Source organism: Anastrepha ludens, chromosome 5 (assembly GCF_028408465.1).
Source record: "Anastrepha ludens isolate Willacy chromosome 5, idAnaLude1.1, whole genome shotgun sequence".
In the NCBI taxonomy this organism is placed as follows: domain Eukaryota; kingdom Metazoa; phylum Arthropoda; class Insecta; order Diptera; family Tephritidae; genus Anastrepha; species Anastrepha ludens.
In genome coordinates, this window is record NC_071501.1 from 62,730,563 (window position 1) to 62,745,309 (window position 14,747).

At 40.9% G+C, this 14,747-nt stretch overlaps 2 protein-coding genes across 3 annotated transcripts in view; both read left to right on the top strand.

Moving 5' to 3' along the window:
* Window positions 1-1,587: 1,587 nt before the first annotated feature.
* Window positions 1,588-2,940, top strand: LOC128864736 (uncharacterized). Its single transcript, XM_054104489.1, has one exon. The coding sequence runs from the start codon at window positions 1,588-1,590 to the stop codon at window positions 2,938-2,940; it is 1,353 nt and encodes a 450-aa protein (XP_053960464.1).
* Window positions 2,941-6,295: 3,355 nt separating this feature from the next.
* Window positions 6,296-14,747, top strand: part of LOC128862806 (1-phosphatidylinositol 4,5-bisphosphate phosphodiesterase classes I and II) — a 75,177-nt gene continuing 66,725 nt past the window's right edge. For both annotated transcript variants that reach the window (XM_054101555.1, XM_054101556.1), the window contains exon 1: window positions 6,296-7,335. The gene's annotated coding sequence lies outside the window, so the exon portion shown is untranslated. The remainder of the gene's footprint in view (window positions 7,336-14,747) is intronic.

Below are 14,747 nucleotides of genomic sequence, written 5' to 3' on the forward strand. Positions count from 1 at the left end.
ATACCGGCCGAAACATTGGAAAGAGTATGCCAAAATTGGACTAAGCGGATGGACCATTTGAAGCGCAGTCGCGGTCAACATTTGTATGAAATAATCTTCAAACATTAAATTATATGGACTGTACTATCGATTTAAATAAAAATGTCATGCATTTTTCTGAATTTTACGTGTGTTTTTTTTTTAAACTTTCCTACAGCTCTTAAAAAATTACCCTTTATATCATTATTTCATGATCATTTACAAAAATACAAGTAGAAACACTCTTCTTCTTCCCTTTTTTTTTTTGTTTCTTCTTTTGGCCTTGGTGGGAGTTTGACAGTCGGTCAAGTATGTGAAGGTGTGAGTGCTTGGTACTTTTGTTTCAGCGTATTGGTGGAGATGCTATGCCAAATTAGAATTTGTATGGGATAATTACAAACAATACAATATCACAAACAAAAATACAAAATAATATCTCTGATTTGGAAAATTTGCAATAACAAATGCTTTTAACATATTTCTTTGCTGTAATAATCATTTTTTATGCAACCATGCACAACAAATTGTTGTTAGTATGGTGCCACCATCTTTAATTAATGCGCCAAAGTAAGGGACTTTTGGAGACAACAAAGTTATCGAGTAAGATTCGATTATTATTTGACAGGAGTTCGAGTGACGAGTCTTGAGCAATTCTGTTGTCAGGACCTGGTAGCTGCTAAGGTGTGTTATAAGGGTAAGAGCGGTTGGCTGAGATTTGTGATTGCATCTGCTTATTTTCCTTACGATGCCCTAGAAGGGCCACCCCTTGGGAAGGCCATTAGTCTTGTTCTCTGCTGCGATGCTAATGCCCAGCATACAATCTGGGGCAGCAGCAAATGCAATGAGCGGGGCTCTCGACTATTCGAGTTTATCGCTTCCTCTTGCCTAAACATACACAACAAGGGCAGACAGCCCCCGTTTGTTATTGCTAGAAGGCAGGAGCTGAGTGATCTCACCTTATCAAATACAAAATATGGGTGGTCAATCAGGAACTGGAGAAACCTTGCCGAAGATTCGTGTTCGGACCACAGGTCTATTGTGTTTCAGTGTGGCGAGAAGGCACAAATGCCATTGCCCTCCAGAAACCCGAGGAAAACAGACTGGCAGAAGTTTAGGGAGGTATTGCGGGGCTTTGAAGCACGCCACCAAGAGTTCGGAAAGAACAGAGAATTGAGGGAGCAGTTGAGAAACTCCGCGCTGCCTTAGTTAAATGTTTTGAGTCAGCCTTTCCAATTCGATCTCTCCTTGATCGGATTCCCGCTCCGTGGTGGAACCGAGAGCTCCAAACATTGAGGCGTGAGTCGAGGGGTTTCGCGAAGCTAATAGAGATCGGCGATATAAAAATCGGCTGGATTCGAGGAAAGATGCGACCATGCGAACAAATTAAGAGATGCTATCGCTGCCTTGGTATAGGGCAAGCAAACTGCAGTGGCCCTGATAGAAGAGATACGTGTATCAGATGCGAGAAACCAGGGCACCAGCGCCCAATTGCGTTAACTGCGTAGACGCGAAACGCGACCGCACTGACCACCTGTCAGGGTCAAGGATATGCCCTCTAGCTAAGAAGTGATGAGAGTATTCCAGGCAAATGTGCATAGAAGTCGTACAGCAGACGCTCTGCTCGAACAAATAGCTATCGAGAGGGAGCTAGATGCGGTCATCTTCAGCGAGCAGTACGGACGGATTGCCAAGGGAACCTGGTTCGAAGACGAAACAAGAACTGTCACACTCTTGGTACCAAGCGGTAGCGCAGTCGCCGTCACACAGCACGGAGACGGTCGTTGCTGCACATACATTCAAAATAAACGCTTCACACTGCTAAGCTGCTACCTTATCCCCAGCGACAGTATTGAACAGTTTAGAATGAAACTGGACCTAATTGATGACAAGGTTCTCGAAATAGGTGGCCCCTTCATCGTAGCCGCAGATTTCAACGCCAAGGCTGTCGAGTTGGGCGCCCCTACTACGAACACACGGGGAAGAAATGTACTAGACATGGCTGCCAGACTGGGGCTTGTAGTGGCAAACACAGGAAACGCCACTAGGAGACCAGGATGTGAACACACCACGCCGGATATCACCCTAGTGACTGATAGTCTGGCTGGGGCAATCAACGGGTGGGAAGTTCTGGAAGAATATACTGGAAGTGACCATCAGTATATCACATTCCGGATCAGTGCGAGAACTGACCCTACCCCAACATCTATAATAAAGGGTGCGCGCAAATGGAACATGGCCAAAATGAATACTGAAGCGTTTCTAGCTCGCTTTGATGCAAATTCCATGCCGCACATAAGTGGTGACGCTGGCTCGCTTGCAAGCGGCATGATGCAGCGCATTGCCAAAAGCTGTGACGCACCGGCACCCTGCGCCGGGTTACGCTCAAGAAGACGACCTGTGTACTGGTGGACGTCAGAAATCGCAGACCTCAGAAAAACCTGCTTCCGTAATAGAAGAAGGTACACCAGAGCCAGACGAAACAGAGAAGCAGAGGCGGAAGTAGCTGATTTCAGACAATCCCGAAAAGCGCTGAAGCAAGCAATCATTGCCAGTAAGAAGGCAAAATGGGATGAACTTCGCAACCCTTGGGGCCTGGGCTATAAAATTTTAACGGGGAAGCTAAATGCCAACTCCACAGCCGTACATCTAGACAGTGATGCTATCAGCAAAATAGTGGGCAGACTGTTACCCACGCACCCTATGCTGTGCGGGAACCGAGACCCTCAAGGTGACGAGATGTTCCCACCCTTCACCGAGGAAGAGCCTAAAACCGCGGCAAGAAGCCTCAAAAGAAACAAAGCTCCAGGCCCAGATGGAGTCCCAGCTGAAGCACTCAAACTTGTGGCTGAAAGCAGATCAGATGTGATGTTTTACGTTTACAACAAAGCATCTTCCCTAAGCTGTGAAAAATACAGAAACTGATGTTCATCAGTAAGGGTAAGGGTAACCCAGCGTAACCGCCAGCTTGGCGTCCGCTGCGTAGACTTGCAGAGTGTGTTGAGAGAGCAGGGGGATTGTCAGCAAGGCAATACGGTTACCAACGCGAAAAATCAACCCTTGGCGCAGTAGAGGAGGTAATAAACAGCGCTCAACGCAGACGGCACTACCGGAATCGCATCACCGTCTTGGCTACACTTGATGTACAAAATGCCTTTAACAGCCTACGATGGACAGACATTTTAAAGGCAATACGAGAAAGGTTTCGAATACCTGCATACCTGCTAAGGATTCTCCAGTGCTACTTGAGCGAGCGCGAACTGCTGTACGACACACCATATGGTCAGAAAACAAAAGTAATGACGTCTGGCGCAGCTCAAGGATCTTTTCTCTTCCCTGATCAACAAAATGCTCGACACAGTGCAACAAAGCGAAGCCGCACAGATACAGACACAAGAAGACCAGTATATAGCATGAAAGCTGTCTACAAATATGATGCACCCAGACGTGGGTGAATAGAATTGGTCCTTTGTGGATGCCGTGCTGGGCCCTCCCGAAGTAGTATAGAAAGCAGTTCCGGGAAGGGTGTCTCCCCAGAAGGAGTGCCCACACCACACGACGCAGTAGACGACGGTCTCTGTAAGTGCGAAGGCCTTTTGAACCCTACCTCACCTAACAAAAAAAAAGAAGCTGCTGTCAGAGCTGCTACACCTTCTCGGCGTGACTGGTACGTTGCCAGGTCTGTGGTGAATGAAGCCGCCACTCGATTTGCCATCAAATCTTTTGGCGGCTACAAGTCCCCCGGACCAGATGGTATTTATCCCGCCATGCTGAAGGAAGGTATAGGGTCAGCGACTGTAGCCCTCAAGAAAATCTTCACTGCATGCTTGGCACTGGCTTATATACCACGCTCGTGAGATGACTACACCAGCTTTAGATCTATCAGCATGACCTCTTTCATGCTGAAAAGTCACGAAAGGCTAGTGTAGTTGCATATGCGTCAGAAGTCGCTGAAGGTTCACCCACTCTCTCCATTTCAGCATGCCTATCAAAGCGGAAAATCCTGCGAGTCGGAGAAGAGACTACGCTATGGGCATCTTTTTGGATAGAGGGAGCTTTTTATAATTTAACTTTCGACAGTATGTGCAGCTCTGCCAGCAGACATAGAGTAGACCGCTTGCTGGTGAATTGGATTCGTTCAATGCTAGCCCAAAGAATCGTCACGGTGCGGGCGGAGGAGGATCTGCTGGTGTCGTCCGGGGTTAATAGAGGTTGCCCACAAGGTGGTGTGCTGTCTCCATTGCTCTGGTGCATAGTGATCGATCCTCTACTCACCACCTTAAATGTTCCTGGAGTCTACACGCAAGCATATGCGGACAACGTTGCCTGTTTGATAACGGGCTCTTTGCTTATGAACATCTGTAGAAAAGTATAGAAAACACTGGATATGATTAACACTTGTTGCTGTGCGAAGGGGCTATCGTGGCAAACCCCACCAAAACTGGTATTGTCCCCTTTACCAGAGGGAGGAAACTTGATGGACTCGTTCTGCCTAAGCTAAAAGGAGCCACAATCCTGCTATCCAAAGAAATCAAATATCTTGGAGTAATCCTCGATAGTAAACTTCTTTAGAAGTCACACGTTGAAACAAAGACATCCAAAGCACTGACAGCCTTCTGGCAGTGCAAAGGTGTCTTTGGGAAAACGTGGGGTCTTTCTCCTAGCAAGGTCCTATGGATCCATACGACTATGATAAGACCTATTATCACCTATGCATCAGTGGTCTGGATGAGTAGACTCTCCCTCGTGGGATCACTTGATGATTTCATCCAAGGAGAGACCTTGAAGACTATCTACAGGCTGAAACACAATGGAAACTGGTACGGCTCCTGTCTGGCATTGGAAAACAGTGAAGGCATGGACTTCGATCCAACGATTCTCTCCATGTCCCTTGACTCCATGCCATCAAAAGTCGTACTTGAAAAGGGATACAGTTTAGTGCTGCCAGAGGCCCAGTCGTGGTCAAACTCTGAAAATGAGCCCGGCAAACACTGTTTTCGCATTTTCACGGATGGCTCCAGGACCGAGCTTGGCTCCGGCTCTGGGGTCTACATGGAGTCCAGCAGGACAAAACTGCCCTTTGCTCTTGGAATGCATGCATCTGTGTTTCAAGCAGAGGTCTATGCTGTTCAAGAAGCGATGAACTTTGTTGTGGAAAACTGATGTGTTAAGACGCGACCACCTTGGCTCCTTGGCACCACAAGATCTACTCAGATTTCTTCGGAGATCTGGTAGATTTAAAGAAATTCAAAAGGGAATCCAACTGTGGTGGGGGTATTCTACCTAGAAAAGTGCAAACCTCACCTGGCGCGGGGTTATAGTTTTTAAGTTATTTGATTGGGGGTGAAGTGTACGTTGCTTCATGGGGGAATGCACACAGAAGCGTATGGCAGTTGTGCCAGTAGCCTAAAGACCGACCATTGTGGTAGAATGCCACTCCGGCACGAGGTGCCCCTGCTTTTAACTAGGTATTTTTGCGTAGATACCTATATCTCATCATGTAGGGAAAAAATTCATCTTCAATTTCGTATGTATGACATGATAATACCCTATGAACATATATATTTAACAAAATTATACCTGTTTACACCTGGCTGACATTAGGTTGCGGCCAAGTGAGGGTTGGCACCTTGAACTTTTTCGGTAACTCAGGTATATTTCTTTCTAATAAAATATATTTTTTAACAATTACAAGTGAACGTAATTGTTCAAAAACAAATGATTAATTACATTTTAATTAAAATTAATTGCGGCCAAATTTGGATGGCCACCTTTGCGAATCTGCATTGGTTTAGTTATAAATATCGATAAAAATTATATTTTATTAATCAAACATATTAACGTATAAATCACACAGTCGGATCTCGTACTAATATATATATATATAAGTTATATTAAAAAAAACGCTACAGGCGAAAATCATCTCATTATTCTAATAGAAGAGTGTATGGAAATTATGTTGCTATGTTGCTTCGTTTTAATTTTCGTTCACATTGTTTTTTTTTTTTTGCTTCTGGCAGCACTCCATTTCAGCGATGCTTTTTAGTTATTGTTAATTTGGCAGGCATATTTGGAGTTTGCAACTTAAAAATGCAATTTTAATTTTTAATTTATGGTATATATCAATAAAAAGTGTTAGAAACGCGTGTGTATGTTACACAGTTTTAATAATTATTAAAATAAATGTGATAAATGCACTTATTGTATCAAAATTTGGTGAAGGTAAAGACAAATTTTGTTAACAAATTACTTAAAAACGATTATTAACTGAATAGTGCTGGTGTTAGTTTTAGCAAAATAAGCCCTAAATCAACATCTCCTGTGAATTTCATTGGAAAGTTCGTAATATTTCTCTGAAAACAAGTGACGGGGCATCGTAAGGAATCCTAGCCATTCCCCTTCCTTTTGCTTGTTATATCATTCGCTCTTACGACACGGCGAATTCGAAAGCGCAATTGTGTATTCGATCATTCTTGAGATACGACTCCTACTTTATGAGTGTGGGTTCGAAATTTGTTTGATATACTCTGTACCGAATTCCGACAAAGTGGTACATCACTACGAATGAAATGTCTGGGCGACGCACAAAGTCAGGAAATTTTTATTTGTATATCAGAAATTTTGCGAATAAGTTCGTGGCACGGAAGCTTAGCGGGCGTAAAGTATATAAAAATGTGTTGAATGTGAAAAAATAAGCGCTGAGAGTATATAATACCAATTTGTTAAAAGAGTGGTTGGGAACAAAATCTTAACTGATTGGAGAATTGTACCTAACATAATTTTCTTTTGTTTTTATAAAAAAAAGTGAGAAAATATGAAAGATAACGATTGTTTGCAAAATTGTATGCCGAAAATAAATTACCTGGGAGTAGGAGCAAACGTTGAAGTGGGCGCAACCAACAAAGTTGGTTAGAGCGGCGACGTCGACTTCGGTATCAACGATAACTATAGCGCATGGAGTACCAAAAAAACTTGGCTACCGCTATATTGAATACACGAATGAATGCCACAAGCTAAGGACCAAAGTGTACTGATTACGAAAGTAACAACTTAAAATTCTAATAAAAATAGAAGGTTAAAGTGTTAAATAGTTTGCCGACATTTTCTTAAAAGGTGAATATGAATTTGTATGTGCATGTGTAATAATTTTGGTAACCTATAAGGAACAAAATAAGTCACAAAGTGTTACGTACATACATATATACAAACCTTCCAACCTACTTCAGTTTATATTAATAACGCGAGAATAAGTGCACTAAAGAAAATCTGAATGATCTCTGATGAACGCAATTTTTTTCTCGTCGGCTTGATAAAAAACGGGTAAGCAGATAAATAGTTTCCTAATTTATTTGATTAGTTCCTCATAGCGATTCGTTTTCTTTATAAACATTGGTTTCCTTATTTGTAATGAGCTCTGTGTGATGGTAGTGCCATACAAGAATGATGGAATCATTGATTACATATGTACATATAAGTGTACATAAAAAGTATCTCTACACAAAGAAATGAAAGCAAAATATTAAGAAATTCATTGTAAAAAAAATAAAACATTTTAAACATTTATGGGAAACGTGTAGTCAGTAATTTGGGAAAACATTTCATTACTACCACGATATATTTGAATGCGGGGCGGAGGGAGAAAAAGCAAGGTCACACCATTATAACTGTGAAAGTACCAACCTCCTAGGGTCCCTATAGACCCCCCAGGAGAAGTTTAGATATGAGGTTTTTTCCGACCGCCTTTGCAGTTTATACTGAAATACAGTTGAAGAGAAGTGTATACAGCAGTCGTCAACCCAGCAAGCATTTAACTTAGGTTTTATAATTCATAGCACTCATGAAAATGTTGTTTTATCGTAAAAGTTATGTGTGCCGCTGGCGAAAATTTAGGCTAAAAATTGTCGGGTTTTGCACTATTTCACTATTTATACAAATTTTTTTTTGTAACATGTATGTATACTATTTAAAATGAAAAAACGCTGCATGCTAGTCTTTAAAATATTTAAATGAGAAAATTATCCATTATTGACCCTATAAAAACAAGTTTGCCGACTCCTTGCGCCGCCATAAACCCCAAACCATCACACCTGCCCCGCCATGATTCACAGGTAGTACAAGACTTTTGCGAGCGCAGTACCGTGTTACGCCACAATAGTTTTCTTCCTTTAATGCCAAATATTCAATATTTGTTTCATCCGAAAAAAGAACATGTTCCTAAAATTCTGGAGGTTTGTTAACATATTCGTTTGTAAAATCCATGCGTTTATAGATACATATGTACGGTTTTCTAGGTGCTACACGTCCGGCATGTGAAGGCACCCGGTTCGACACTAACCGCCTTTTTATATGGCCCATGAAATCCACGATCTAACACCCTTCTCGCTCTGGACGCAACCTGTCCAAACAGCAAGTTTCCTGGGCCTACCGTTAGATGACGTAGACGACCGGTGACTACACTACACTAACAGGGCAAAGTTACTGCTACAACAACAACAACCATAAAACAAATTCGTCTTCATCGCTCGACATATTGACAATTCGTACTTTGACAATAGCTAGTTGCATTGTGTGTGGACAATAATCGTATCGTCATCGTCGCTACATTAAAAAAAATGTTAGTGCCGCTGACGATACGACCCAACTCTCAGTGCAGCTTGTGCGTTACATATTTCCGTGTAAAAGGGTGTTTCACTAAACTGATTCATTCTAGCTTCGGAAGAGGTGTTGAAAATACCGCTTGCTTTAATCTAATACAGACAGTTTGCCAAAATTTGTCTTTAAACAGGTTGCTGGAGGCGCCATCGAATGAAGCAGAATTAATGTTTCATAAATGACAGGAATGTTTGCTCTTTCGGATAATTTAAATGAATTTTTAAAAAGAAACCATTACAAAGCAGGAGAGGCAACATCAAAAACAGCAGCCTTAGCATCACAATCAGTAAAAGTGGCAATGATAACGTTACTCTCAAATAACTTTGGGTTAAGTTTGTTGTTATTTTTTTTCATGTTCACTCCACTCGGGAGCATAGGACCTCAACAAGACTCAGTCTTGGATTGGTTTCGTTAATCTTCTTGCTTTCTGATAGGACAGGTGATTAGCCTGCCGCTACCAGTCCTAAGTAGTGGGAATGCCCACCTGTCGTTACTTAGGAACAACGTTTTCCTACTGCTTGAAGCACCATCTGTGTGTCAATTTTTTCTGGCAGAAGAATCACACAGATGGTTGGGGACTGCGCTATTACCGCGATTGCCCGCTTCTTCTTGCTGTGTGTCTGTGTCCTTTTCTTTATTTTTTGCTTGTTTCAGCAGCCCGAATGCAAGTAATGCGCCGACTTTTTGTGCGGGAGTAAGGATTGGAGGGATAAGGTTGTCGGGGTTAAGGAATACATTTTTTTTTATAGAAACTAGGAAAGTAGGTAAGTTTGGGAAAGTGCGAGGACGTGCTTTACGTGAGATTTGAACCCACAACCTCTGGGATGGCAGGCTAGTGCACTTACACTAGACTATCGAGGCCGCGTATTTTAATTCATTGAATTACAAACATTTATGTATAAATACATAAGAAAATGCGTGCCGGGCGATATGGGTACATATACAGCTGTGAACAGAGAAATAGCGCACTTCCCAAGAATAACATACATATAATGATGATTATTTTCACTGGATGACCTAGTAAAACAATTATTTTTGCACAAATCTATTCTTTTATTTCAGTATTATCAAAAAAAATAACGCTACATATTTAACAATTAAATATATGTATACAATTACAGGAAACTAGTTATTTCAAATTGGTTAAATTTTTATATTTATTTCTAACCTGATTAGTATTTTGCTGAGTATCCCATATTCTATAAAACTGGTTCACACTTACTTGCTATTAACTTTTGGCATGACCCCAAAGGTTAGAGTTCCATGTTTCCTGTACTCCATGGCATTTTACAATTTTTTGCACATCCCTAAACTCAATATCATGCCAGAGATTTTCTTAACGGCCTTATCCTGCTGAATTGTAGTCTTTTGCGCAGGGGTCTTTTGAAATTGCTTTCTTTTAGGCATTTTCTTTTTGTCTATACTAATACAATCCGGTTCGGAAATCGGATTCCGGCGAGCCCGAAAAAACAATTGGTACGACGAGGAATGTCATGCTGCCGCAGAAAGAAAGGATGCCGCCTAAAGAGCAACGCTGCGATCGGGCGCAACGCGAGCCATGTGGGATCGCTACAGAGAGCTGAAAAAGGAAGAGAGGCGTATTAAATTCTACCACAAAGTTCGGCGGCTTACAGAAGGTTTTAAGACCGGGGCGTTTTCCTGTAAGAACAAAGACGGCGATCTGGTGACTGACGTACAGAACATACAGAACAAGAAGAAGAAGAATACAATCCGGTTCACCTGATCAGTGCAATAATTTTTACAGAATAAAATGGTTATTGTGGCAAACATATTCGATTTAGGAATCCAAGGTATTCTGATAATTCAAGTGAAAGTCAAAGTACAATCTACTTTCTGTCATCTAACGGTATTTCGCAGCAGTAAAACTTCAGCAGTTGTAATATTGTGCTTGATGAACAAGGCACCACCCAAATAAAAAAAAAAATATAGAATACTTGGTTTTTTACATTTATTACTAGTAATAGTCTGTGCTGCAACCTTGTTTATAAATTACTTCCTAAATACGTTGATGAATGGAGTTTTACAAATTCTCCAGATAGCCTAATGATATTTTAGACCAGGCCGTTTAAATGATTCGAATTATATCATTTTTGTCTTCAAGTTGCTGCCCATTCTCATAAACCTTACGAGCGAGACAACCCCATAGATTTTCAATAATGTTCATATTTTAGGGACTATGGTGGTCATGAGAAAGTTTCAGCGTACGTAATTCAAGTTTTGACCACACTTGAAGTGTGTACAGATGCATTATCCTGTTTCAAAGATCCAATTAATAGGTCCAAATGTTTCACGAATCTCGAAAAAATAAAGACAGAGCTTTATAGCTGTTTCCCGTAATTTTGTAATCTACAATTTTCAATTCGAGCGGGCCATAGTAAGATATTACTCCCCGTACCATAACACCACCTTCACGGCTGTGGTGTCGACTCAAGTACCTTTCCCCCTTTCTAAAGTCATGGAATTCCTAATGATTCTGCCTTTCTAGTTCTTACCATAGGAAACACTTTAACACCAAGTAAATATCCATAACATTTGGACCATTCGACCAATCATTTTGGGAATTTGAAAGTCCCTCTGAGGCCAAGATATCAATTTATCCTTTTTAATGATCTGTTTAACCTCTCTGCTTTCCCATTTTATTAGAATGTCTAAGTTTTCGATCAAAAAACTTTAAAAAACTGTCCCTTTACACAGCTTTAATGTGCCTCCATCCACGTGAACCAATAAATCAAGCACAGTACTATATCTGCTGAAGTTTTACTGCTGCGACATACCGATCGATCGAATAATATTTTCGTACTTTTTTATTTTCCAACAAAGTACAGTCTTCACTTAAATTATCAGAAACCCTTCTGTTAGTAGATCTAATACAATACAGTGTGCGCCATCTCGAGCTTCGGTATGGAAATATTGAATAACTTTGCTATCCATTGTCAGAAGGACTTGAGAAAAAATAATTTGGAAACGTCAATTCAGTACAATTTTAACGATGAATAACTTTACACCTAAAGAACGCGCGGAAATTGTGACCATGTATTTGGAAAATGGTCGTTCAATTGTGCTTGCTCAACGTGCATACCGTCGAAAATACCGCGGTCGTAAAGTGCCTTCTGATAACACCATACGCAATCTGACTAAAAATTTTGAAGAATCGGGGTCTGTAGCAAATCATCAACGTGTTTCAGTTCGTAAAAGACACTCCAATGAAATTGTTGAAACTGTCAAGCAGAGTGCAAAAGCCCAAATCTGTCATATTGTCACCGTGCCCAGCAGCTAAACATAAAAGGAACCACTCTTAGAAGGATTTTAAAAGAGGATCTTCACATGTTTCCTTACAAAGTGCAAATAACTCAACGATTATTGCCCACTACATTGGAAGCGCTCAGGACCAACATTAGATCTGAAATAGAGGCAATATCACCCGAAATGCTAGCAAAATTAATGGAAAATTCGAAAAAATGAGCACAATATTGTGTGGCTCGTAAAGGTGGTCATTTGTTGGATGTTGTGTTCTAAGTGCAGTTGAAACAGATTGTAAAGGACAAAATCAAATAAAAAAACACCAACAAACATTCAATTTTGCTAGTTGCTAAAGTTATTCAATATTTCCATACCGAAGCTCGAGATGGCGCACCCTGTACATTTGCTTGAATAAGCATTTTATTCCTTTTTCGTATAGACCCTAAATAATGTTATTCTTTTCAAGTGAGCAGTGAAGTCCTCTTTCCAAGTTCGTGCTAAATAACGATTTTAAAGAAAACAATTATATTTGCAATTGTAACAAACAAGAATTTACCGAAAAGATTGGCTTTAATTAACTTAACCAACGAAACTTTAAACTTTAAAAATAGTGGTTTCACCGAAAATAAGCCGCGCAGTGGCCGCCCGAGCAAACTATCTCGCAGAGATGTCAGCTTGATAAGAAGTGGACAAAACCAAAAGTTTCTGCTCCGGAATTGGCGAGGATATAGCAAGCTCATCCAACAAGTGTGTTCATCCAAGAAGAATTCAAAGAGCTCGGAACAAAAACGGCTTTCATAGTAGAACACCACGAAAAAAGCCTCTTATATCTGAAAAGACCCGTAAGCTTCGTCTGGAGTTCGCCAAAGCACACAGGGGAAATACAATCTGATATCTTCGGTGGATGATTTGAAGCTTGGTCCAGGTTGGGTATTTCAACAGGATAACGATCCAAAGCACACAGCATGCATTGTGAAGGATTGGCTGCTTTACCATGCTCCAAGGCAATTAAATACACCACTGCAAAGCCCAGATTTTAATATTATTGAACATATCTGGGAAATTTTAGATCGAAAAATTAGAAAAAAATCCGATTTCAAGCGCTTCAGTAACGCTTCAAAGAACGACTAATAGAAGCTTGGAACAATATAACTTCTGCAGAGTTAACAAATTTAGTCACCTCGAAGCCATGACGGCTTCAAGCTGTAATTGATACTAATGGTGGACCAACTAAATACTAAGAAGCAATATTACTTAGGGCTAAGTGAATTTTTTCACACTGGAGTAAGATATTGTGTACTGTATGTAGACTTTTGTCATCATTGGTTTTTATGTTTTTTACATAGCTTTGCTATTTTATGTTAATGTATGGACTTTTTAAAGCTTATAATGATTAGAAAAAGCTTTCAAACACAGTTTTCAGCAAAGTTTTTGAACTTTCTATCCAGTGGCAATGTGGGGTGTATGTAGACTTTTGTCGATCACTGTATGTTAGAATATCAGTCAATCTTCTAAAAACTAACGCTTCGTATAGAGGACTCTGTAAGTGTGTTATTTCTCCGTCCATAGCTGTGTATGGGAAATTTACTTAACAATTTCAGAAAAATCAATAAATCAATGAGCTGTATCTGCATTTCTAAAATAAACACATGAGGTTGCCATGAAGCAATCTGAACCCAGAAACGTGTGCTACGGACAATTTCTGCTGAGCGGTGCACCCACGCAATGGGCACATATTCAGACGGCAGTAAAAATACCTTATGCTTACCAAGAACATTGGTTGTTATTTCTCCATTTTATACAGGCAATGGCATTGAAGCGTTTACATGACGAGATACTGCAACAATTTGTATTGTACTAAACTGCGGTCGCAGTAGCCGGTTCGCTCAATGCACTGAATAACGCCCATTTTTACTTTGACGAATATGTCAACAAAAAAACATTGTTGCATTGGGTCAGAAAATCCACACATCGTCATGAAGAAACCGATGCATCCACAATGATTGATTGTTTGGCTTTCCGGAACATGAGCAAGAATGATTTCTACAAGACAGCACTACTTACCAAAAAGTTAACCTTGTATTCAATCTTTTGCGCACTGTTATCTAAAATCGAATAAACAATCCAAAGGATGATTTCAATTGGTCACGTTAGAAGTTGCAGTTTGACTACATTAGAACATGGTTTGTGGACCGCCGTAAAGTCAATGCTACACCAGCCTTCCAGAGAAGTTTCAAGAGAAGAGTTAAGTCAGTAAGGCATCGAAACTAGTGAAAATGTATCTGCTGAAAAATTGGGTTCTATGAATGATTAAATGATTGTAAGTCGGCATATATGGCAATACACATTGGGAGATGGCGGCCGTCGTAGTTGTTGTTGTAGCAGTAAGTTTGCCCTGTTAGTGTAGTGTAATCACCGTTCGTCTTCGTCTAGCTCATCTAATGGTAGGCCCAGGAAACTTGCTGTTTCGACAGGTTAGGTCCAAAGGGAGAGAGGTGTTAGATGAGTTGGTTTGGAGGGGCATGTGAAAAGGTGGTTAGTGTCATGCGGGGTGCCTTCACATGCCGGACATATGTTTAGTATGCCGGGGTCGATTCTGGATAAGTAGGAGTTTAACCTGCTACAATATCCAGAATCTAATTGTGCCAAGGTTACGCGGGGCTCTCGGGGAAGTTGGGCCTCTTCGTCTGCGATGGGTGGTGGTTGGACTCCGATAACGGCATGGTTTCTTGGTCTCCCGATGTCGTTTATGGTCTGTCTGTACACTGTCCGATTCAGTAGCTGTCTGTTTGTTTTGTCTTGATCTCGTCCGCGTAATT